This window comes from Magallana gigas, chromosome 10, assembly GCF_963853765.1.
Source record: "Magallana gigas chromosome 10, xbMagGiga1.1, whole genome shotgun sequence".
In the NCBI taxonomy this organism is placed as follows: domain Eukaryota; kingdom Metazoa; phylum Mollusca; class Bivalvia; order Ostreida; family Ostreidae; genus Magallana; species Magallana gigas.
In genome coordinates, this window is record NC_088862.1 from 2,544,151 (window position 1) to 2,569,204 (window position 25,054).

General features: G+C 29.8%; 3 protein-coding genes across 6 annotated transcripts; all 3 read right to left on the reverse strand.

Annotated features, from left to right (window-relative positions):
• Nucleotides 1-1,036: 1,036 nt before the first annotated feature.
• Nucleotides 1,037-2,738, reverse strand: LOC136269690 (uncharacterized). Of its 2 annotated transcripts, none has more exons than XM_066073407.1 (7): nucleotides 2,544-2,738; nucleotides 2,303-2,390; nucleotides 1,998-2,135; nucleotides 1,824-1,897; nucleotides 1,441-1,589; nucleotides 1,231-1,331; nucleotides 1,037-1,115 (listed from the first exon to the last, which is right to left on the reverse strand). In XM_066073407.1, exons 1-6 carry the CDS (start codon nucleotides 2,659-2,661, stop codon nucleotides 1,254-1,256), a joined length of 645 nt encoding a protein of 214 aa, XP_065929479.1. In that variant the 5' UTR covers nucleotides 2,662-2,738; the 3' UTR covers nucleotides 1,037-1,115; nucleotides 1,231-1,253. The 2 variants fall into 2 exon arrangements, with proteins under 2 accessions (XP_065929479.1, XP_065929478.1); XM_066073406.1 differs by having other exon boundaries at nucleotides 1,441-1,592; nucleotides 2,544-2,736.
• Nucleotides 2,739-11,558: 8,820 nt separating this feature from the next.
• Nucleotides 11,559-13,197, reverse strand: LOC136269609 (uncharacterized). Of its 2 annotated transcripts, none has more exons than XM_066073405.1 (7): nucleotides 13,029-13,197; nucleotides 12,790-12,877; nucleotides 12,485-12,622; nucleotides 12,312-12,385; nucleotides 11,959-12,107; nucleotides 11,751-11,851; nucleotides 11,559-11,638 (listed from the first exon to the last, which is right to left on the reverse strand). In XM_066073405.1, exons 1-6 carry the CDS (start codon nucleotides 13,144-13,146, stop codon nucleotides 11,774-11,776), a joined length of 645 nt encoding a protein of 214 aa, XP_065929477.1. In that variant the 5' UTR covers nucleotides 13,147-13,197; the 3' UTR covers nucleotides 11,559-11,638; nucleotides 11,751-11,773. The 2 variants fall into 2 exon arrangements, with proteins under 2 accessions (XP_065929477.1, XP_011436330.3); XM_011438028.4 differs by having other exon boundaries at nucleotides 11,959-12,110; nucleotides 13,029-13,196.
• A 7,333-nt stretch (nucleotides 13,198-20,530) lies between these two features.
• LOC136272199 (uncharacterized) lies at nucleotides 20,531-22,193 on the reverse strand. Of its 2 annotated transcripts, none has more exons than XM_066073409.1 (7): nucleotides 22,032-22,193; nucleotides 21,792-21,879; nucleotides 21,482-21,619; nucleotides 21,319-21,380; nucleotides 20,936-21,084; nucleotides 20,726-20,826; nucleotides 20,531-20,610 (listed from the first exon to the last, which is right to left on the reverse strand). In XM_066073409.1, the coding sequence occupies exons 1-6, from the start codon at nucleotides 22,147-22,149 to the stop codon at nucleotides 20,749-20,751; spliced, it is 633 nt and encodes a 210-aa protein (XP_065929481.1). In that variant the 5' UTR covers nucleotides 22,150-22,193; the 3' UTR covers nucleotides 20,531-20,610; nucleotides 20,726-20,748. The 2 variants fall into 2 exon arrangements, with proteins under 2 accessions (XP_065929481.1, XP_065929480.1); XM_066073408.1 differs by having other exon boundaries at nucleotides 20,936-21,087; nucleotides 22,032-22,191.
• Nucleotides 22,194-25,054: the final 2,861 nt, after the last annotated feature.

Sequence of the window (25,054 nt, forward strand, 5' to 3'; positions counted from 1 at the left end):
TTCTATAAGTTGTTCAGTACGGACAAATAACCTAAGGGACACAATTACCGCGCTGGCATTGTTCTAATGTGTTTTCCTATCATCAAGCAAATTTTTATTTATTGATTTTTAATGCGCACAGTGTCGATAGCGTTAACATTTCGTCTCGTGATTTATGCTGAAATTCAATATTGAATTTTAAATTTACGACTAAAGTCATAATTTGTTATTAAAACGTAATAGATATTCATGCGACAAAGTTGTCAATGAAAAAAGTATGTGTAAGGCTGCAATTAGATAAATGGATTATAAAATAAACAAAGCATGATGTTGTCTATCGTTATGTATAGTTTAATTAGAGGAAAGTAGTTTACTCAATTTTATCGTGTTGAATGCACAACAACCCATTTAAATCGTTCTTGTAATCGTCTTTTTCTTAAACTTTCACCATTAAAACTAATAAATTGAAAAAAAACAACAATAATAAATGTTATCTCTATATATAGATGTACTTTTAATGTGATATTCAATAGGCGTGTATTTCTGCTAAAGAAAATTATAGTTTGAAGGTTTCTGGCGTAATATTTAATTACGTTCATAGTATAACATAAGCCTCAACATCATAAAATCAAGAATTATTTACTCAACTTTTTTATTATTTAAAGTTGTAACTACAATCGTATTTTGGAATTCATGTCTACATGTTTCAACTTCACTAAAACCTCTGATGAAAAAAAAAGTAATCTTTCAAAAGATCTATGCAACGTTTGCTAGAAAAATTAAATTTCAACAGCAAAATGGATTCTTCTTTTTATGTTCTGGAAGGTTGTTTAACAATACAAATTCAGAATGAACCAGTCCTTAAAATTACATGGCTTAATTATCATGAATTGTTCTATTTATTAATAACTTAAATGTACGCAAAGTTCACAATTTAGTACAACTGAATATTGGTAATCACACAAAGTCAGACTCTAAATGATGGTCTTAATCAGTACTACTGAAGGTAAACAAGATTTGCATTTTTACTTAATGATAAACAAAACAAAATACAACATTGCAGGTATTATTGTTATTTATTATTCTCATCAAATATACAAGAATTTTTGTTTGGTTGATGCAGATATCCAGGTAACCTGTAAAAAAAGTTAGAAATACAAATCATAAGACTAAATTTTCTTTGCTTTACATTTTGATTTATCCAAATGATATTAATTGATGAAGATGAGGATGAGGAAATATAAACTATACCTTGTAATGATAACTTCAAATTGTTAACCATTGAAATTGTTAAACAGTTTCATTACAGCATTTCCTCCGCGGTTTAGCAGACTTTTGACTGATTTACAGATCTAAAGCGAGAAGTTTTACTTATTAGAAATATATAAAAAAAATACAAACAAATATCAAAATAAGATGTAAAGTCTCTCCATCATATGGAGTGTTAATTATATGTCTAACCAGGCCATTTGATCCAGCAATCATTTTTCGGAAATCATTTTTAGAATCCTTGATCACAAGCTGATAGATCCAACTCCATAAACGTCCGCTGATTCTTAAATCTACTGACGGAGGATTGCTGAAACAGTTTTTCACTCGAATTCTGTTCCCTGCTATGATAATGTACAAAAACTGGTGGTCATAATTATTCCTTCAAAAGGTGTTGATAGATGTATCATATAATTACGGCTCACAAAATCTTTGATTTTGATATCTCTAAATGAAATGGTTCGTGGCGGTCATCGTGGCTTTTCAAAGTAAATTAAAAGTTCGATGACATAAATTCAATCTTTTCTAATTTTTGTTATATCAATGCACTGGAATCTTCTTCACAAACATCTTACCTAATACAGCAGTGACACTAAATCCAATTTTCTCTGTTGAAAACGATACGTGTCCTTGGTCTGTGTACTGCATCCTAAAAATTCTTTATACATTAGCAGCTTTTTCTTATGATTAATAAAGAATGATTTAAACCATTTTTGAATGATAAATAATGTATCAAAATACGGACATACAACCAGTTCTTGTAACGTAACCACCAGTTCATCTCTCCTTTTATTTCCCCGTTTCTTGCCGTCCATTCCACAGTAAGTGGATTGAGTCGCTTTATTCTTAGATCACTTTGTGGCAGTTGCAGTTTATTTATTTTTACTCTAAAATAGAAATATTCTTAAGAATATACCCGATTACGATAGGTCGTGATAAGACTTTGCTTGTTCGTATTACAGCACTGAGTTTATCAATGGACACTTGTTCACGGTTCAAAAACAAACATTACATCATCACACCCTCAATTTAACTTAAAAATATTTTTTCTTACTTTGAAAGATGGTATCTCACATTTCCACTTTTGCCTTTGATATCCTTAGGAATCTTCCGCTGAATTTCCGCAAGCAGCAAGTTCTTAACTAAAATGACATTAAAATTTTCACTGATCTACAATACCTAAATTTATTTGTGTTATAGAAAAAAAGAGGCAAAGATAAAAATAAAAAAAAATCATACCTTTTTACAACTTTTTATATACAAGAAATTAACTTATTCTGTTTAGAAATACTCACTCCCATTGAGATTTACGTTTCGTTTTGACATATCATTTGTGCTGACCTGGTCATGGCCCTCTCCGCCTATTAAAAATAAACAGAGAAACGTTAGAAGTGCAATAGTTATTGCTGACATGATGAACCAAAGTTTAATTGTAGTTCTAAGTCGCTAGGACATTTTGTGATGGCTTATATACAAATGACACCATCATGAGATACTGAATACTAAAGCATTTTGCAGGGTTTTTTTAACAACAGATGATGCAAGTTTACGATATCTAATACAGGAACGAGTGAATATCTTTCACATCACGTAAGCTGACTAGAATTACAGAAATCATTATCAAACATGAAAGCAAATGACATGAATGAAATGCAAACGTCTGCAGAACGTAAGATGACAACAAAGAAGTTTACGATTAGAAATCAACATCTTACTTTTTGACCCCCCCCCCTCAATAAAACATTTAAATCATATATATTTTCTATTAATATTTTTTTTTAGATATTTATTGGTTTTCATAAAGGTTATGATCTTGATTAATTTATCGTAAAATATCTTAAAAGTATCTCTTAAATGTGATTTTTGATGAATAAATTAAAATGGATGATAGCAGCTTTTTAAAATTAAATACGATTTTTTTGGACATTTTTATTGAAGAAATGAATTTGATATCTATCAGTTTATAAGTGAACTGGACACGTTTATCAAACCAGAATATACTAGTGCAAATTGGATTAGATTATGATATAATTTTCTTCTTTATAATGTAGTCAAGAACGCCTTTTACCGTAAAAGTTTAATGAACTTCAAGAAAAGTTCAGCTTCATCGTTAAAAGAAAATATTATTTTTATTATATAAACTTGATATATCAGTTTATAAAACAATGTGTATTCAAATTGTTCGTGGTGATTTGCTCATGTCAAGATAAATGTTGAAATCTTCTTTTCAGGATGACATGTCCCTAACAAATCATAAAGAGCCTTAAATATTGAGCGAATATTAGAAAAAGGGTGTTGATGTCTAGATTCAGTCTATTGAATTATTCATTGAACAAAAAAAAATGCAAAGATTCATGGATAACTTACACGTATCATTGATTTCATGCAAAAAGAATTAAATTGTTTTCTGGCAATATTTTTGGGCTTCAAGAGCGAAAAAACATTAATGAAATCTTTATACAAATGACACCATCATGAGATACTGAACACATAAGCATTTTGCAGGGTTTTTTTAAACAACAAATGGTGCGAGTTTACGATATCTAATACAGGAACGGATGAATATCTTTCATATCACGTAAGCTGACTAAAATTACAGAAATCACTATCGAACATGAAAGCAAATGACATGAATGAAATGCAAACGTCAGCAGAACGTAAGATGACAACGAAGAAGTTTACGATTAGAAATCATTATCTTACTTTTTGACCCCCCCTCCCAAAATACAACTTTTTTTCAATAATACATTTAAATCATATATTTTCTATTAATTTTTTTTATAGATATTTTTTGGTTTTTAATAAGGTTATGATCTTGATTAATTTATCTTAAAATATCTTACAAGTATCTCTTAAAATGTGATTTTTGATGAATTAAAATGGCTGATAGCAGGTTCTTAAAATTTAGTATTTTTTTTGACATTTTTATTTAAGAAATGAATTTGATATCTATCAGTTTATGAGTGAACTGGACACGTTTATCAAACCAGAATATATGAGTGTAAGTTGGATTAAATCATAACATAATTTTCTTCTTTATAATGTAGACAATAAAGCCTTTAACCGTAAAAGTTTAATGAACTTCAAGAGAAGTTCAGCTTCATCATTAAAAGAAAATATTATTTTATTATATAAACTAAGTATTTGATATGAAACATCTTTCCTTTGATTAAAAGAAATTACTAAGTGTTCCGAATATGGGTGTATCAGTTTATCGAACTGACGCACTTTTTTTATAGTGAAGAAACTGCGAAAACAGGAAAGACAAGGTCATATCAGGTCCAGAATCCGAAATACAACTATTTCCTTATTCAACGGTTTATACAGGGACGTAAAACACCTGAAGGATCTGAAACTTCTATTTTTAGACAACAAGACTTTTGAACCTTGAACTAGACAACGGCTATTTGGACAAACAAAGAAATGGGCTGTCATGATTCATCCATACAGTTTGAAGAAACTTTGAACCATCTGACGGATATTTTGCAAACAATGAAAAGTATTGATGCATTTTATAGGTATCTTAAATAATCATTATATATTTCTATAACTATAATTGAAAAATAACCTAATATATTTATATGACTATATTTGTAAAGATATATAAAGTAGTAAAATATCAAATTCATAAAGTTCTCAATGACATGAAAATCAGTGTTCAGAATCAGAAGTCCAAAGGAAACATTCAAAGAAGTGAAAAGCTGTCAATGTGACAGCAAACCTGGTTTTCTTTTATGTGAACTGTATCCATAATCCATGGCAACCCTGAATTGATAAACACTACCTACCCTATTCAGTGAATTGGGGTACCCTATATGAAATATTTTGCCAAAAAATGACTAAGTAAACAAAACTGGTATTTTTTCCTTATAAGTTACCAAAAATCAAAGCAATGTGCACACCTCTGATATATGTACAATTGATCTGCAAAAAAAAACAACTTCCTATCTTGAAAATTGTAGAAGGCGTTATCCGTACAATAAGGGTACCCTATGTGCAATATTTTGCCAAAAAATGACTAAGTTTAAGAGCTGGAATTGTTTTTTCATAAAAATTCAAAAATCAAAATCCGGGCAAAGGCGTTATCCGTACAACTTTTGGCAGCCGCCCGCCCGCCCGATTGTCATTTTCACCATTTCAGAAACCGGATATTTCCGTTGGAAAACCCGGTTAAAAACAGGAGTAGAACAAACATCGACCGCTCAAACAATTAGAGGTAGTATCATGTGCCATTAAGGTGTGAGCATCCTCTAATGACCGGTTACTCTTTGTCATAATACTAGACAATTAAGTGATTAATTATTATCTAACAATACGAACAGCAACCGACCCAATGGAAAGTTGTATTTGCTGACAAGGTCTTTTTTTTTTTTTTTTTTTTTTAATCTATTTTACTCTCAAGAAACATAATAAATAAATTCAATACAGTTTTTTTAATATTCTTTCACGCATGCTCACTCTCTCACACTCAATGTAATTGGTAGAGGCTGCTTAAATTGAAAAAATAACAAAAGAATTAAACCAAAAAAACAAAAGAAAAACAAAAACAAAAAAATCATATGGTAAATATAAAAGAGTAAGAATATTAGAACGGATGAAAGCACATAAATTGGTAATTAATGAACAAAGTGTTAATTAAGACAAATAACATGACTAAGATTGAATCATAGTGTCAAAAATAGAATACCAGGGTTGCCAGGTATTGACAAATTTTTGCATTTCAAAATTTTTACAAGCTATATATTTTTCAACCTTGTATTTGTTAAATAAATAAGATAAAAGTCCAGAAAGGCATGGCAGTTTGCCTTTTTTTAAACAAGTAAACAAATATTGTTTCGAACATAGAATAATTAAATTAATAACTTTGTTGTTTTTAGACATTGGAAGTTCACCAAACAAAATATTAACTACATTAAAACCAAGTCTTAAGGACGTTGCATGGTAAATATGCAAGCTTAGGTTGCTCCATATTGTGGATACTTTTTCACAGTTTATGAAGACATGCTGAATTGTCTCAACTTCATGTTTACAAAATGAGCAACAGTCAGAGGACACCACCTTAATTTTCTTTAAGTAATGATTCACAGGTAGAATTCTATGAAGTAATCTAAATTGTAACCATTGTAGCTGAGTGTCTTTGGTTGTTTTAAAGCATACATTAAAAGCATCATTAACACATATGTTGGCTCCATATTGAACTAACTCTGATTCCCACTTGGATATGGAAGTAGGAATTACATTACAAGAGTTTAATTGTCTATACACTACATTAGTACATTTATTATGCAACAACAAAGATTTATAATATATTGGAATGTATGGAGTAATAAACCCTTGGTATGAATTTTTTGTTAGAAAAGATTTAAGATATCTTGATATGGCACTTACTACACTGTTATACTGCATAATGCAGACATTCATATTGAATCTATGTTGAAAAATATCATGTGGTAAAAGATTTCCATCCACATCAAGAAAATCACTGATTATTTTGACACCCTTTTCATACCAGCTTTTTATAAATAATGTTTTCATACCCACTTTAATATTTGTGTTATACCAAACAGGAATACTAGGGAGGTTTTCTTTGACGAAACTCCCATTAAAAGATTTTATAACACAGAGAAAAGAATTGAAAACATCTTGCCAAAAAACATTATTTTTTGGAATTACACATTCTGATATGAATGCATCACCAAAATCAAGTAATTTGTTAACAATTTGTACACCATTAATAGCTCCAAAAATATCTATCCATGATTTTTTACCTTTAATCAACCTTTTCAACCATGAGCATTTCAATGACATAATAAATTTGTTCATTTCTAACATTTTTAACCCTCCTTGTTGATAGTCTTGAGTTATAACTGAACGCCTTATTTTGTCACACTTTGCATTCCAAACAAATTCAAAAATGTCTTTATTGAGAGATAAAATTGTCTCCCTTCTGGGTGTCGGCAATGATATAAATAAGTGGTTGATTGTTGGAATGATTAAGGACTTTACTACAGTCACACGACCAATTGGAGTAAGAATTCTTCTATTCCAATGTTTTATCATACTTTTTATTTTAGGAATCTGCATAGAGTAGTTTAGGTCAGTAATTTGTTCTAAATCAACAGAAAAACAGATACCCAATAAGTTAAATGTTGTTGAACCCCAATCAAGTTTCCATCTAGAGTGATGAAACACCTGATTTGAAAATGTTTTCGATCCTATCCAAATTATTTTTGTTTTAGAGCTATTTACTTTCAACCCAGATAGTTTTGAAAAAAATTCTAAAGTATCAAAAGCTGTAAATAGTGAATTAGGTGAGCCATCAAGAATTAAAGATGTATCATCAGCATATTGACTTATTTTATGTTCCTTACCATGTATCAGAATGCCCTTAATATCATTATTTTCCTTTATCAAGGCTGATAGAATCTCAGCACAAAGAAGAAATAAATACGGTGCAACAGGGTCTCCTTGCCTACATCCTCTCTCAACACAAAGTTGGTCCGATAAAAAACCACTTTGTAAAACAGCTGCCTTGAAATTAGTGTTAAGAATCTTAACCCATTGTATAATGTATTCACCAAATCCGAAAAACTTTAAGACTTTGTAAATAAAAGACCAAGAAATTGAATCGAAGGCTTTTTCAAAATCTATTAACACTAATAGTCCTGGTATTTTCTTAACTTCAGTAAAATGCATTAAGTCATATATAAATCTGGTATTTTCTCCAATGTATCTTCCTTTAATAAAGCCCGACTGAGTGTCAGAAATAAGATAATCTAAAGTAGATTTAATTCTCGAACTAAGACAACCTGAAATAAGTTTATATATAACATTCAAAAGTGTAATCGGTCGCCAGTTTTTTAAAAATTGTCTAGGTTTATCTCCCTTCGGCAAACATGATATAATTCCCAAACGTTGAGAAATAGGAAGTTCCTTTTTGGAGAAAATACAATTTATTGACTTCAGAATAAATTCCTTTAGGTCAACCCAAAAGAATTTAAAAAACTCGACAGTATATCCATCGCTACCTGGGGATTTATTCTTTTTCATGTTTTTTAAGACTTCATAAATTTCATTTTCAGATATATTTCTGTCCAATGATTCTGAGAGACATGTATCTAATTTTGGAATATGGATTTGAATAATGTCTTCGAGGTCTAGGTCCAATAGTTCAGAATCTCTTTTTGCATAGAGATTTTTGTAAAAAGTTTTAACTTCATTAAGAATTTCTGCCTGGTCATAGATCATACCACTTCCTTCTAATTCTAATTTTTTAATAGTTTTATCAATATAATTACGATTTTCTAAGTTACAAAAATATCTGGTAGGCTTTTCTCCTTCCTCAACCCATCTAGCTTTACCTCTGATCATATGCCCTATCATCTTTTCTTTCCTAATGTTTTCTAGTAATAATCTCTTTTCTTCAACTGCATGTAGATTAATATTTTCCTCAGACTCTAATTTATCTATTTCTTTGAGTAATGATTTTTCTTTATTTTCTCTTTCCTTTTTCTTAAAAGTGGAGTATGAAATAGTAATACCCCTAATTTCCATGAGTAGAACATCTAGAAATGAACTGACAAGGTCTTGATATTAACCAAATCGACAAATTTCACAAATAAATTAATTTTTTTATAAGAAATAATAATGCATTTTAAACAACATTTCAGTAAATCTGCCAAATTATTATTATTTGTCAATACTTCAGTTATATCATTGAATTAATATTGATTTATCATTTTTAATGTTTTCAATGACTGCTGTTTCCGACAATTGAGTGCAAAAATGAAATTTTTACTCTATAATTTTTAAAGTTTTTATTTATTTTATTTTATTTTTTTTATTTTTTTTTAGCAATACCGGGTATTTAATGGATCATATGATTTGTCATCCTCATAATATTTTTGAATGTTTCAACTGTTCTATTTGGTAAAATAGATGACAAATTACATGTATATTACACACTGCAGTTTTTTAGATTGAATAATTTTCGGTTTTAAAATGTTTCTACCGTAGTGAAATAGTAAAGAAATAGTAGAAAACGACATCTTTATAATCAGGATTCATTCAATAATGATTCTAAACCAAATAAGTTCGAACGGTTTCCACGTTGATTACAAACGATTGATGGTTACATGCCTTGTTTAAACGTAAAACATTTTGAACGCGAAAATTCAATATCATTGCAAACCATTTATGAACATTTTAATATAGGTTTTGATTAAGGTATTTCTATAAAGTTCAGATGTGCAATTTCCGAATCATAGAAAACAAGAATTTATTCTGTTAAAAGGTTGAAATGAAAAAATGACAATAACAAACCGTCAACCATCTAAAAAATCCAAAAAACAAAATACAAATTCAAAGCAGAGGAACACTGACCTCTAAAAAGATAGAGGTAGGATCTGATGCCTAGAAGGAGTGAGCATCTTCTGCTGACCGGTCACACCCCAGTTTGCTTTTTGTCGTAATCGGGGGGATTAAACGGAAAAGTCCGTAGGAAAATTTTATGTGATAAAAAGTTTCTCACAAAAGGTGAGGTTTGATTTAAATTCAATTGCAATAAAATACAAGAGTTGTAAACTTAAATTAGGAACTATTGTACGCAACGTAAATCAAATCCTTCACATAAGATTTGACAGGTTTTCGCCATGAATAGTGAAGTGTATCCAAATTTTTGTGGCATGATCATGATGATGTTTGAAAGACTGCATGTGACTGCAACGACATAATATATAAATGAGGAGTGACGCAGGCAGAATAATACATAGACCTGAATTAATTTGAAGGAAAAGATACAAAGAAAGCATTTCATTACTTATATTCACATCTTTCTCTTTTCAAATTAAAGAATAGTTCGTAAAAAGTATGTAAAAGTGAAAAAAATTATTGATAATGTATATCAGTACGTCAGATAAGAAAAATAGCTAACTCGTCTGATATGAGTATTTGAGTCTGACATCGTCATAATTAGTTTATGCAGTCCGTGATTTTTTTTTATGTTGTTGAAGGTTTCGACCGACAAATAAACTGGTTAGATCTAGCCTCAATAGATTGCAGCCCTGTCAGAGGAAAACAAACTAAGTGAGATGATGAGAATCTTGTAACAAATATTCAGAAGATCTACAGTGATATTTTATGCTGTCCTTTTATCTGTAGATGGTGCCTCCACTTACTTTGTAAGTGGAGGCACTTATTGTTTGAGTAAGCAGTGAGTCTGGCTTTTCTCAGTAGTGTTAACAAAACAATAGTTTATGTAACAAGAATTTAAAATGTGTAACAGTATCCCAGAATTATATACATATATGAAATGTGATATGTTAATGATAAGTTTTTATTTAAATTTAAAATAGAAATTTTCCTTCAATGTTCCTTGAATCCGCCTGTTGACTCCAAATTATACATCTATATTGTCGTAGTTTAGGTGTTCTTTTATTATATATGTACATTTAGCTTAAAATATAAGATGTATTCATCAAACTAGCTAAATAAGGTTTGAAGCACGACTCCCCAAGTCTATTAGGTTCTACAATTATGATATATTGTTATTAAAGATACGGTATTCAGCATTGTTATTAAAGATACGGTATTCGGAATTGCGTTACATTCTTCTCGTTTTTCTATAAGTTGTTCAGTACGGACAAATAACCTAAGGGACAAAATAACCGCGCTGGCATTGTTCTAATGTGTTTTCCTATCATCAAGAAAATTTTTATTTATTGATTTTTAATGCGCACAGTGTCGATAGCGTTAACATTTCGTTTCGTGATTTATGTTGAAATTCAATATTGAATTTTAAATTAACGACTAAAGTCATAATTTGTTATTAAAACGTAATAGATATTCATGCGACAACGTTGTCTTAAAAAATATATATATATTTTGTGAAATTACGTTCATAGTATGCTCCAACGTTTTATCATTTAAAGTTGTAATTACAATCATTTTTCGGAATTCATGTCTACATGTTTCAACTTCACTAAAACCTTTGATGAAAAAAAGTAATCTTTCAGAAAATCTATGCAACGTTTGCTAGAAAAATTAAATTTCAACAGCAAAATGGATTCTTCTTTTTATGTTATGTTTAACAATACAAATTCAGAATGAACCAGTCCTTAAAATTACACGGCTTTATTATCATGAATTGTTCTATTTATTAATAACTTAAATGTACGCAAAGTTCACAATTTAGTACAACTGAATATTGGTAATCACACAAAGTCAGTCTCTAAATGATGGTCTAAATCAGTACTACTCAAGGTAAACAAGATTTGCATTTTTACTTAATGATAAACAAAACAAAATACAACTTTGCAGGTATTATTGTTATTTATTATTCTCATCAAATATACAAGAATGTTTGTTTGGTTGATGCAGATGTCCAGGTAACCTGTAAAAAAGTTAGAAATACAAGATTAATATTGAATTTTCTTTTCAACACATTTGTTTTATCCATATGATATTAATTGATGAAAATGAGGATGAGGAAATATAAACTATACCTTGTAATGATAACTTCAGATTGTTAACCATTGAAATTGTTAAACAGTTTCATTACAGCATTTCCTCCGCCGTTTAGCAGACTTTTGACCGATTTACAGATCTAAAGCCAGAAGTTTTACTTATTAGAAATATATCAAAATTACAAACAAATATCAAAATAAGATTTAAAGACTCTCTCTCATATGGACTGTTAATTATATGTCTAACCAGGCCATTTGATCCAGCAAGCATTTTTCGGAAATCATTTTTAGAATCCTTGATCACAAGCTGATAGATCCAACTCCATAAACGTCCTCTGATTCTTAAATCTACTGACGGGGGATTGCTGAAACAGTTTCTTACTCGAATTCTGTTCCCTGCTATGATAATGTACAAAAACTGGTGGTCATAATTATGTTAAAAGATGTATCAAATAATTACCACTTACACAAAATTTGATTTTGATATCTCTTATTGAAATGCATTATGGCGGTCATCGAAGCTTTTCAAAGTAAATCAAAAGTTTGATGACATAAATTCAATCTTTTTTGATGCACTGGAAACTTAATCTTACATCTTACCTAATACAGCAGTGACACTAAATCCAATTCCCTTTGTTGAAAACGATACGTGCCCTTGGTCTGTGTACTGCCCCCTAACATTCTTTATACATTAGCAGCTTTTTGTTATGATTAATAAAGAATGATTTAAACCATTTTTGAATGATAAATAATGTATCAAAATAAGGACATACAACCAGGACTTGTAACGTAACCACCAGTTTGTCTCCCCTTTTATTTCCCCGTCTCTTGCCGTCCATTCCACAGTAAGTGGATTGAGTCGCTTTATTCTTAGATCACTTTGTGGCAGTTGCAATTTATTTATTTTTACTCTAAAATAGAAATATTCTTAAGAATATACTCGATTACGATAGGTTGTGATAAGACTTTGCTTGATCGTATTACAACACTGAGTTTATCAATGGACACTTGTTCACGGTTCAAAAACAAACATTACATCATCACAGCTTCAATTTAACTTAAAAATATTTTTTCTTACTTTGAAAGATGGTATCTCACATTTCCACTTTTGCCTTTGATATCCTTAGGAATCTTCCGCTGAATTTCCGTAAGTAGCAAGTTCTTAACTAAAATGACACTAAAATTTTCACTGATCTACAATACCTAAATTTACTTGTGTTATAGTAAGGAAGAGGCAAAGATAAAATTAAGATAATCATACCTTTTTACAACTTTTAATATACAAGAAACTAACTTATTCTGTTCAGAAATACTCACTCCCATTGAGATTCACGTTTCGTTTTGACATATCATTTGTGCTGACCTGGTCATGGCCCTCTCCGCCTATTAAAAATAAACAGAGAAACGTTAGAAGTGCAATAGTTATTGCTGACATGATGAACCAAAGTTTAATTGTAGTTCTAAGTCGCTAGGACATTTTGTGATGGCTTATATACAAATAACACCATCATGAGATACTGAATACTAAAGCATTTTGCAGGGTTTTTTAACAACAGATGATGCGAGTTTATGATATTATGAGTTTACAGGAACGGGTGAATATCTTTCACATCACGTAAGCTGGCTAGAATTACAGAAATCACTATCGAACATGAAAGCAAATGACATGAATGAAATGCAAACGTCAGCAAAACGGAAGATGACAACAAAGAAGTGTACGATTAGAAATCTACATCTTACTTTTACACCCCCCCCCCCAAAAAAAAATATAATTTCCAATTTTTTTCTCAATAAAACATTTAAATCATATATATTTTCTATTAATTTATTTTAGATATTTATTGGTTTTTATAAAGGTTATGATCTTGATTAATTTATCTTAAAATATCTTTAAAGTATCTCTTAAAAAATGATTTTTGATGAATGAACTAAAATGGCTGATAGCAGCTTCTTAAAATTAAGTATGATAATTTTAGACATTTTTATTTAAAAAATGAATTTGATATCTATCAGTTTATAAGGGAACTGGACACGTTTATCAAACCGGAATATATGAGTGCTAATTTGATTAAATTTTGATATAATTTTTTTCTTTATAATGTAGACGAGAACGCCTTTAACCGCAAAAGTTAAATGAACTTCAGGAGAAGTTCAGTTTCATTGTTAATCGAAAATATTAATTTTATTATATAAACTTGATATATCAGTTAATAAAACAATGTGTATTCAAATTGTTCGTGGTGATTTGTTCACGTCAAAATAAATGTTGAAATCTACTTTTCAGGATGACATGTCCTTAACAAAGCATAAAGAGCCTTAAATATTGAGCAAATATTAGAAAAAAGGGGGCGATGTCTAGATTCAGTCAATTGAATTATTCATTGAACAAAAAAATACGAAGATTCATGGATAACTTACACGTATCATTGATTTCATGCAAAAAGAATTAAATTGTTTTCTGTCAATATTTTTGGGCTTCAAGAGCAAAAAAACATTAATCAAATCTTTATACAAATGACACCATCATGAGATACTGAACACATAAGCGTTTTGCAGGGGTTTTTGTTAACAACAGATGGTGCGAGTTTACGATATCTAATACAGGAACAGGTGAATATCTTTCACATCACGTAAGCTGACTAGAATTACAGAAATCACTATCAAACATGAAAGCAAATGACATGAATGAAATGCAAACGTCAGCAGAACGTAAGATGACAACAAAGAAGTTTACGATTAAAAATCAACATCTTACTTTTTGACCACCCTCCCAAAATACAATTTTTTTTCAATAATACATTTAAATAATATATTTTCTATTAATTTTTTTTTATAGATATTTATTGGTTTTTAATGAGGTTATGATCCTGATTAATTTATCTTAAAATATCTTACAAGTATCTCTTAAAATGTGATTTTTGATGAATTAAAATGGCTGATAGCAGGTTCTTAAAATTTAGTATTTTTTTTTTGGACATTTTTATTTAAGAAATGAATTCAATATCTATCAGTTTATAAGTGAACTGGACACGTTTATCAAACCAGAATATTTGAGTGTCAATTGGATTAAATCATTATATAATTTTCTTCTTTATAATGTAGACAATAAAGCCTTTAACTGTAAAAGTTTAATGAACTTCAAGAGAAGTTCAGCTTCATCGTTAAAAGAAAATATTATTTTTATTATATAAAATAAGTATTTGATATGAAACACCTTTCCTTTGATTTAAAGAAATTGCTAAGTGTTCCGAATATGGGTGTATCAGTTCATCGAACTGACGCACTTTTTTTATAGTGAAGAAACTGCGAAAACAGGAAAGACAAGGTCATATCAGGTCCAGAATCCGAAATACAACTATTTCCTTATTCAACGGTTTATACAGGGACGTATAACACCTAAAGGATCTGAAACTTCTATTTTTAGACAACAAGACGTTTGAACCTTGAACTAGACAACGGCTATTTGGACAAACAAAGAAATGGGCTGTCATGATTCATCCATACAGTTTGAAGAAACTTTGAACCATCTGACGGATATTTTGCAAACAATGAAAAGTATTGACGCATTTTATAGGTATCTTAAATAATTATTATATATTTCTATAACTATAATTGAAAAAAAAACCTAATATATTTCTATGCCTATATTTGTAAATCTATATAAAGTAGTAAAATATCAAATTCATAAAGTTCTCAATGACATGAAAATCGGTGTTCAGAATCAAAAGTCCAAAGGAAACATTCAAAGAAGTGAAAAGCTGTCAATGTGACTGCATACCGGGTTTTCTTTTATGTGAACTGTATCCATAACCCATGTCATCCCTGAATTGATAAACACTACTTAAAGTATTTAGTGAATTAGGGTACCCTATATGAAATATTTTGCCAAAAATGACTAAGTAAAAAAAACTGGTATTTTTTTCTTTATAAGTTACCAAAAATCAAAATCCTAGCAATGTACCAACCTCTGATATATGTACAATTGATGCAAAAAAAACAACTTTCTATCTTGAAAATTGTAGAAGGCGTTATCCGTACAATAAGGGTACCCTATATGCAATATTTTGCCAAATAATGACTAAGTTTAAGAGCTGGAATTGTTTTTTCATAAAAACCGTTGGAAAACCCGGTTAAAAACAGGAGTAGAACAAACATCGACCGCTCAAACAATTAGAGGTAGTATCATGTGCCATTAAGGTGTGAGCATCCTCTAATGACCGGTTACTCTTTGTCATAATACTAGACAATTAAGTGATTAATTATTGTCTAACAATAAGAATAAAACATGTCAGCAACCGACCCAATGGAAAGTTGTATTTGCTGACAAGGTCTTGATATCAACCAAATCGACAGATTTCTCAAATAAATTTATCATTTTATAAGAAATAATAATGCATTTTAAACAACATTTCAGTAAATCTGCCAAATTATTATCATTTGTCAATGCTTCAGTTATATCATTGAATTAATATTGATTTATCATTTTTAATGTTTTCAATGACTGCTGTTTCCGACAATTAAGTGCAAAAATGAAATTTTTACTCTATAATTTTTAAAGTTTTTATTTCTTTTATTTTTTTTCATCTTTTTTTTTAGCAATACCGGGTATTTAATGGATCATATGATTTGTCATCCTCATAATATTTTTGAATGTTTCAACTGTTCTATTTGGTAAAATAGATGACAAATTACATGTATATTACACACTGCAGTTTTTTAAAATTGAATAATTTTCGGTTTAAAAATGTTTCTACCGTAGTGAAATAGTAAAGAAATAGTAGAAAACGACATCTTTATAATCAGGATTCATTCAAATATGATTCTTAACCAAATAAGTTCGAACGGTTTCCACGTTGATTACAAACGATTGATGGTTACATGCCTTGTTTAAACGTAAAACATTTTGAACGCGAGAATTCAATATCATTGCAAACCATTTATGAACATTTTAATATAGGTTTTGATTAAGGTATTTTTATAAAGTTGAGATGTGCAATTTCCGAATCATAGAAAACAAGAATTTAATCTGTAACAAACCGTCAACCATCTAAAAAATCCATAAAACGAAATACAAATTATAAGCAGAGCAACACTGACCTCTAAAAATTAGACGTAGGATCAGATACCTAGGAGGAGTGAGCATGCTCTGCCGACCGGTCACACCCCCGTTTGCTTTTTGTCGTAATCGGGGGGATTAAACGGAAAAGTCGGTAATTTTTTTGTGATTAAAAGTTTCTCAAAAAGGGTATTTTGGGTTTTTTCCAAATGTGATTGCTATAAATTTGACTAACATTATCGATTGCAACTTTTAAACAAACACTACCAACAAAATCATCTTTTTTTAACAACATATTAAACACATGATGATGCAGTATAATACTTCAATTCTTTCAAACGAAAAATAAAATTAATGGATATTTTGTACAATAAAATTAAATTAGATGACATCTTGAAGTCGGTAAGTTTAAATAAGGTTATTCTCCAAAATAAATCAAAAAATCTATAAACTGATGATACACGTATAAACGTACATGAATGGAGATTAGTATCACGACTCAGGCGAGTGATTTAAATGGTTTTATTGACAAACACATGTTTATGAAACACTAGAGTCCAGGAAATATCTAATTTAACAGACAAGCTGTTCAACTCACGTTAGATGAACTTAGCCCGTTTGAAATCGACATACACTCGCCATATGAACATGTTCCTTTAAAAGAGAAGAGGCGGATGGATATCATTAACAACAAAGATTGATACTTTATATTCATGCGAATTTGATGATAATACAGTTAAATATACTGATAAAACAAAAACACCACAGAACGCTTCTCAAAAGTAATCAGTTAAGTAGATACGGTGGCCGGGTGGTCAACAATAAATCCTTCATATCATCCTACCTTCTTGTAAATCATTTGTTATGTTACATTTATGAAATGCTATTTATTAAAGAAAACATTAATTTTAGCTATTAAATTTGATAGGTTTCTATATCTGTATGCGTGTCCTTTTAAAAGATATCAATACAGTTCAAATATGGCCACAATCATTCAACTTTCCTGAAGTATTTGAAACATGTCTTTAAAAAAATAATCTAATATTAAAACCCTTGAAGAATTCTTTCACTGCCCCAAATTTATTGATTTAAATTCAATTGCAATAAAATAGAAGAGATGTAAACTTAAATTAGGAATTATTGTACGCAACGTCAATTAAATCCTTTACATAAGATTTGACAGGTTTTCGCCATGAATAGTTAAGTGTATCCATATTTTTGTGACATGATCATGATGATGTTTGAAAGACTACATGTGACTGCAATGACATAATATATAAATGAGGAGTGACCCAGGCAGAATAATACATAGACCTGAATTAATTTGAAGGAAAAGATACAAAGAAAGCATTTCATTACTTATATTAACATCTTTCTCTTTTCAAATTAAAGAACTGTTCGTAAAAAGTATGTTAAAGTGAACAAAATATTGATAATGAATATCAGTACGTCAGATGAGAAAAAAAGCTATTTCGTCTGATATGAGAATTTGAGTCTGACATCGTCATAATTATTTTATGCAGTCCGTGATTTTATTCATGTTGTTGAAGGTTTCGACCGACAAATAAACTGGTTAGATCTAGATTGACTAGATTTCAGCACTGTCAGAGGAAAAAACACTTGGTGAGAAGATGAGAATCTTGTAACAAATATTCAGAAGATCTACAGTGATATTTTATGATGTCCTTTTATCTGGAGATGGTGCCTCCCATAACAATTGTTTAAGTAAGCAATAGTTTATGTAACAGGAATTTCAAATGTGTAACAGTATCCCAGGATTATAAACATATATGAAATGTGATATAATAATGATCGGTTTTTACTTCAATTTAAAATAGAAATGTTCCTTCAATGTTCCTTGAATCCGGCTGTTGACTCCAAATTATAGATATTGTCGTAATTTAAGTGTTCTTTTATTAAATATGTATTTAGGTTAAAATGTAAGATGCACATGTACATATTTCTCAAACTAGCTAAAAAAGGTTTGAAGCACGACTTCCCAAGTCCATTAAGTTCTACAATAATGATATATTGTTTTTAAAAATACAATGAAGAGCATTGAAGTTGTAAAAGTTTGCGATTGAATGGAGTGTTCTAAACCTTGAATCGAATGTCAATTGTTGTTATTTAAACCACGCCCATTTCTTTTGAAACGTGAAGATTTTATTCGTCTCAATGTATATGTACCTTCTAGGACGTTACGTTTCATATCCATATGCGCTTCATTGTACGGTATTCGGAATTCCGTTACATTCTTCTCATTTTTCTATACGTTGTTCAATACGGACAAATAATCTAAGGGACAAAATAACCGCGCTGGCAGTGACCTAATGTGTTTTCCTACCATCAAGCAAATTTTTATTTATTGATTTTTAATGCGCACAGTGTCGATAGCGTTAACATTTCGTTTCGTGATTTATGTTGAAATTCAATATTGAATTTTAAAACTTGAATCATAATTTGTTATTAAAACATAATAGATATTCATGCGACAGCGCTGTCAAAGAAAAAAGTATGTGTAAGGCTGGAATGCGATAAATTGATACTAGAATAACCAAAGCATGATGTTGTCTATCGTTATTTATAGTTTAATTAGAGGAAAGTAGTTTAACCCAGTTATACATGCTAAAATGTTTTAAGATTCTTGTTAATTCGGTAACTAATAGAGAATGGCAAAAACAGTATGACCGGTAAAGTGCAATGTGGAGTATTTTCCCGCAAGGAAATTCAATGTGCGTGCATGTTAAAAACCGTCTAAAAAATATGGAACGGTACGTCCAAGAAGGTACATATACATTGAGACGAATACAATTTTTCTCGTTTCAAAAGAAATGGGCGTGACTTATATAACAATTGACATTCGATACAAAGTTTAGAACATTCCATTCAAATGAAAATTTTTACCACTTCAATGCCCTTTATTGTGCGATATTCTTCTCATTTTTCTATAAGTTGTTCTGTACGTACAAATAACCTAAGGGACAAAATAACCGTGCTGGCATTGACCTAATGTGTTTTCCTACCATCAAGCAAATTTTTATTATTGATTTTAATGCGCACAGTGTCGATTGCGTTTTTGTTTCGTTTATGTTGAAATTCAATATTGAATTTTAAATTTACAACTTGAATCATAATTTGTTATTAAAACGTAATAGATATTTAATTAGAGGAAAGTAGTTTACTCATTTTTATAGTACGTGTTGAATGCACAACAACTCATTTAAATCATTCTTGAAATCGTCTTTTTCTTATATTAAATTTTCGCGATTGAAACTAATAAATTGAAAACAACAATAATAAATGTTATTCTATATAGAAATGTACTTAACTGATCTTCAGTAGACGTGTATTTCTTCTAAAAAATTATATTTTGTAAGTTTGCTCCAACGTTTTATCATTTAAAGTTGTAATTACAATCATTTTTCGGAATTCATGTCTACATGTTTCAACTTCACTAAAACCTCTGATAAAAAAAAGTCATCTTTCAGAAGATCTCTGCAATAATTGCTAGAAAAATTATATTTCAACAGCAAAATGGATGCTTCTTTTCTGTTCGGGTACGCTTTTAAACAATACAAATTCAGAATGAACCAGTCCTTAAAATAACATGGCTTAAATATCATGAATTGTTCTATTTATTAATAACTTAAATGTACGCGACGTGCACAATTTAGTACATCTGATTGATCACACAAAGTCAATCTCTACTCAAGGTAAACAAGATTTGCATTTTTACTAAATGAAAACCGAAATAATATACAACTTTGCAGGTATTATTGTTATTTATTATTCTCATCAAATATACAAGAATTTTTGTTTGGTTGATGCAGATATTCAGGTAACCTGTAAAAAAAAAATTAGAAATAGAAGATTAAGATTGAATTTTCTTTGCAATACATTTGATTTATCCATATGATATTAATTGATGAAAATGAGGATGAGGAAATATAAACTATACCTTGTAATGATAACTTCAGATTGTTAACCATTGAAATTGTTAAACAGTTTGAATACAGCATTTCCTCCGCGGTTTAGCAGACTTTTGACCGATTTACAGATCTAAAGCGAGAAGTTTTACTTATTAGAAATATATAAAAAAAATACAAACAAATATCAAAATAAGATGTAAAGTCTCTCCATTATATGATGTGCTAAATATATGTCTTACTAGGCCATTTGATCCAGCAATCCTTTTTCGGAATTCCTTTTTTAAAGCCTTGTTTAAAAGCCGATAGATCCAACTCCAAAAACGTCCTCTGATTCTTAAATGTACTGACGGGGGATTGCTGGAACAGTTTCTTACTCGAATTCTGTTCCCTGCTATGATAATGTACAAAAACTGGTGGTCATAATTATTCTTTCAAACTGTGTTAATAGATATATCATATAATTACCACTTACAAAAACTTTGATATTGATATATCTAATTGAAATGCTTCATGGCGATCATCGTCGCTTTTCAAAGTAAATTAAAAGTTTGATAACATAAATTCAATCTTTTTTAATTTTTGTGATATAAATGCATTGGAAACTTATTCACAAACATCTTACCTAATACAACAGTGACACTAAATCCAATTCTCTTTGTTGAAAACGAGGCGTGTCCTTTATCCCTAAAAATTTTCTTTATACATTAGCAGCCTTTTGTTATGATAAATAAGAATGATTTAAACCATTTTTGAATGATAAATAATGTATCAAAATAAAGACATACCACCAGGACTTGTAACGTAACCACCAGTTCATCTCTCCTTTTATTTCCCCGTTTCTTGCCGTCCATTCCACAGTAAGTGGATTGAGTCGCTTTATTCTTATATCACTTTTTGGCAGTTGAAATTTATTTATTTTTACTCTAAAATAGAAATATTCTTAAGAAGAATCGATTACGATAAGTTGTGATAAGACTTTGCTGTTTCGTATTACAGCAGTGTGACAGAGTTTATCAATGGACACTTGTTCACGGCTCAAAAACAAACATTAACATCATCACAGCTTCAATTTTATTTAAAAATATTTTTACTTACTTTGAAAGAGTGTATATCACATTTCCACTTTTGCCTTTGATATTCTTAGGAATCTTGCGCCGAATTTCCTTAAGCAGCAAGTTCTTAACTAAAATGACACTAAAATTTTCACTGATCTACAATACCTAAATTTATTTGTGCTATGGTAAAGAAGAGGCAAAGATAAAAATAAAAAAAATCATACCTTTTTACAAATTTTTATATAAAAGAAATTAACTAATTCTGTTTAGAAATACTCACTCCCATTGAGATTCACGTTTCGTTTTGACACAGCATTTGCACTGACCTGGTCATAGCCCTGTCCGCCTATTAAAAATAAACAGAGAAACGTTAGAAGTGCAATAGTTATTGCTGACATGATGAACCAAAGTCTAATTGTAGTTGTAAGTCGCTAGGACATTTTGTGAAGGCTTATATACAAATGACACCATCATGAGATACTGAATACATAAGCATTTTTTTTATACAACAGATGATGCAAGTTTACGATATCTAATACAGGAACGGGTGAATATCTTTCACATCACGTAAGCTGACTAGAATTACAGAAATCACTATCAAACATGAAAGCAAATGACATGAATGAAATGCAAACGTCCGCAGAACGTAAGATGACAACAAAGGAGTTTACGATTAGAAATCAACATCTTACTTTTTGACCCCCTCCCCCCAAAAAATACAATTTCCAATTTTTTTCTCAATATTACATTTAAATCATATATTTTCTATTAATTTTTTTTTTTAGATATTTATTGGTTTTTAACAAGTTATGATCTTGATTAATTTATCTTATAATATCTTAAAAGTATCTCATAAAATGTGATTTTTGATGAATAAATTAAAATGGCTGATAGCAGCTTCTTAAAATTTTGTATGATATTTTTGGATATTTTTATTTAAGAAATAAATTTGATATCTATCAGTTTATAAGTGAACTGGACACGTTTATCAAACCAGAATATATGAGTGCTAATTGGATTAAATTATGATATAATTTTCTTCTTGATAATGTAGACAAGAAAGCCTTTTACCGTAAAAGTTTAATGAACTTCAAGAGAAGTTCAGCTTCATCGTTAAAAGAAAATATTATTTTTATTATATAAACTTGATATATAAGTTAATAAAACAATGTGTATTCAAATTGTTCGTGGTGATTTGCTCACGTCAAGATAAATGCAAAAATTTACTTCTCAGGATGACATGTCCTTAACAAAGCATAAAGAACCTTAAATATTGAGTGAATATCAGAAAAAAGGGGGCGATGTCTTGATTCAATCTACAGAATTATTCTTTTAACAAGAAAAATACGAATAGTCATGGATAACTTACACGTATCATTAATTTCATGCGAAAGAATTAAATTGTTTTCTCACAATATTTTTGGGCTTCAAGAGTGAAAAGACATTAATCAAATCTTTAAGAAGTTTTTTCGCAATTTTTCAATGTTTGATATCTATAAATACCTCAGAGTTAATACAATGTTCATTCAAAAGTATGTAAAATTTCCAAGATTTCTCAGCCAGCCAAAACGCTCCTGTTAGCTTATCAGGTTTCAATAAAATGCTAAATCAAAGTACTGAAGTACTGACGGGAGTTGATTTTATCGATTATCATTTATCTTTAAATCAACTTATCTTGCGTGGCAATTAGTTTCCAGTCTGTATTTAAATTACGCACTTTTTAATAATATGAAATTTTATTAGACTTTTGTGACAAGAATTTAGAGAAACCCCATATGAATCATGTTGTGTAATATTTAAAGATAGATTTCAAACTATGTATTAGTAATCAAAACAATTCTAAAAATTGTATGGATCTAAGCCCTATTGATATCGAACTCTAGTCTCGTTCAAACCGGCCCTCGGCTGTCTCCGTTAATCTCCGACAAACAACAGAGCCTCTCTGTTTGTCGGAGATTTACGGAGAAAGGCGAGCGTTTGGTTGAACGAGACTATATTAAACTCTGCCGTAGGAATACATGAGACTACAAAAATAGCTAAATTGTTCGTAATATATAAAATGTGACTATTTTCAAAGTTTTTATAGATAAGTTTCCTTCCAAAACAATGCTTCAGCATACATTACATCGATTTTTTATATTATTTTCAAGAACTAAGACTTGTCAGCGGTGAAGATTTCTGCTTAGGTCCAAACACTGTTTCACTTTCGGTTTGCTAGAGTAACTGCATAGGAGAGTTGATTAAAATCAACTCCAAAAATATGATGTCTTCTGGGATTTTATATTGCAGCAAACCCGGATGATAGCGTTGAAAAATTGCGCGATGTATTCCGAGTGTATTCCGAATGAAACATTCCCCATTATAAATCTCCGAAAGGAATCTGTTTTTGTTCCTGTGAATTTTTCCGAGTGAAAGATGATAATGTGTCAATGAAATTATCTCGGTCATTATCCCTTTTAACTATTTCAATTGCACTTCTTTCACAGGTGTGTGTATTTTTATAAAAATCGTCCAAATGTGCTGCATATATATCTTGGGACAAACTATAATAGTATACTATTTCATTAGAGGTTTTGTGTTACTGTGGCTCGGTATTGTCCACTTTAAGTTGATGCTTTAAACCGAAATGCCTTGTAAATACATGTACATTAAAACACAGAACACGTTGCATATAACTGGTTTTATACATGTGTATACTAGAAAAAAAACCCATACGGAACAGTGTCTGCCAATTTGTCAATTCGTTTCATTGTTGGTTGTTTATTATGTGTAACAATGAGTGGACCTTTTATTTTAAAATGCAAAAAAGAATCCTTAGTGTACTGACTGATATATTAATATTTGAAGACATATTTATTTATTAATTATTCATCATACATTACAAACATTATTCAGGCTTTGAACGATTTATATTTTTGCTAGTTTTAATTTTGAATTTCAGTTTTGTTTAAATATTTTTTTTATATTTACGTACATTACATCAATAAGTAAAAAACCCAAAGATAAAGAATAGAGAAAATAAGATGTCTAACCTGATGATACTTTGTGAAATGAAAAATACTTTTAAGTATTTGATATAAAACAACTTTTCCTTTGATTAAATGAAATAACTAATCGAACTGATGCACTTTTTTGTTCTTTTTTTGTGGCAGGGAATCAGTTTGTTTTACAGGGACTTTAGAGTCTGTTTAAGGCGATTCTCAGGGAATCAGCGAAATATACCGAATGACTCTTTTAAAGTGAAAAATAACTAGAGGCATAATAATATTAATTATGTAGTACACAAACAATCCTGGTGGTAGG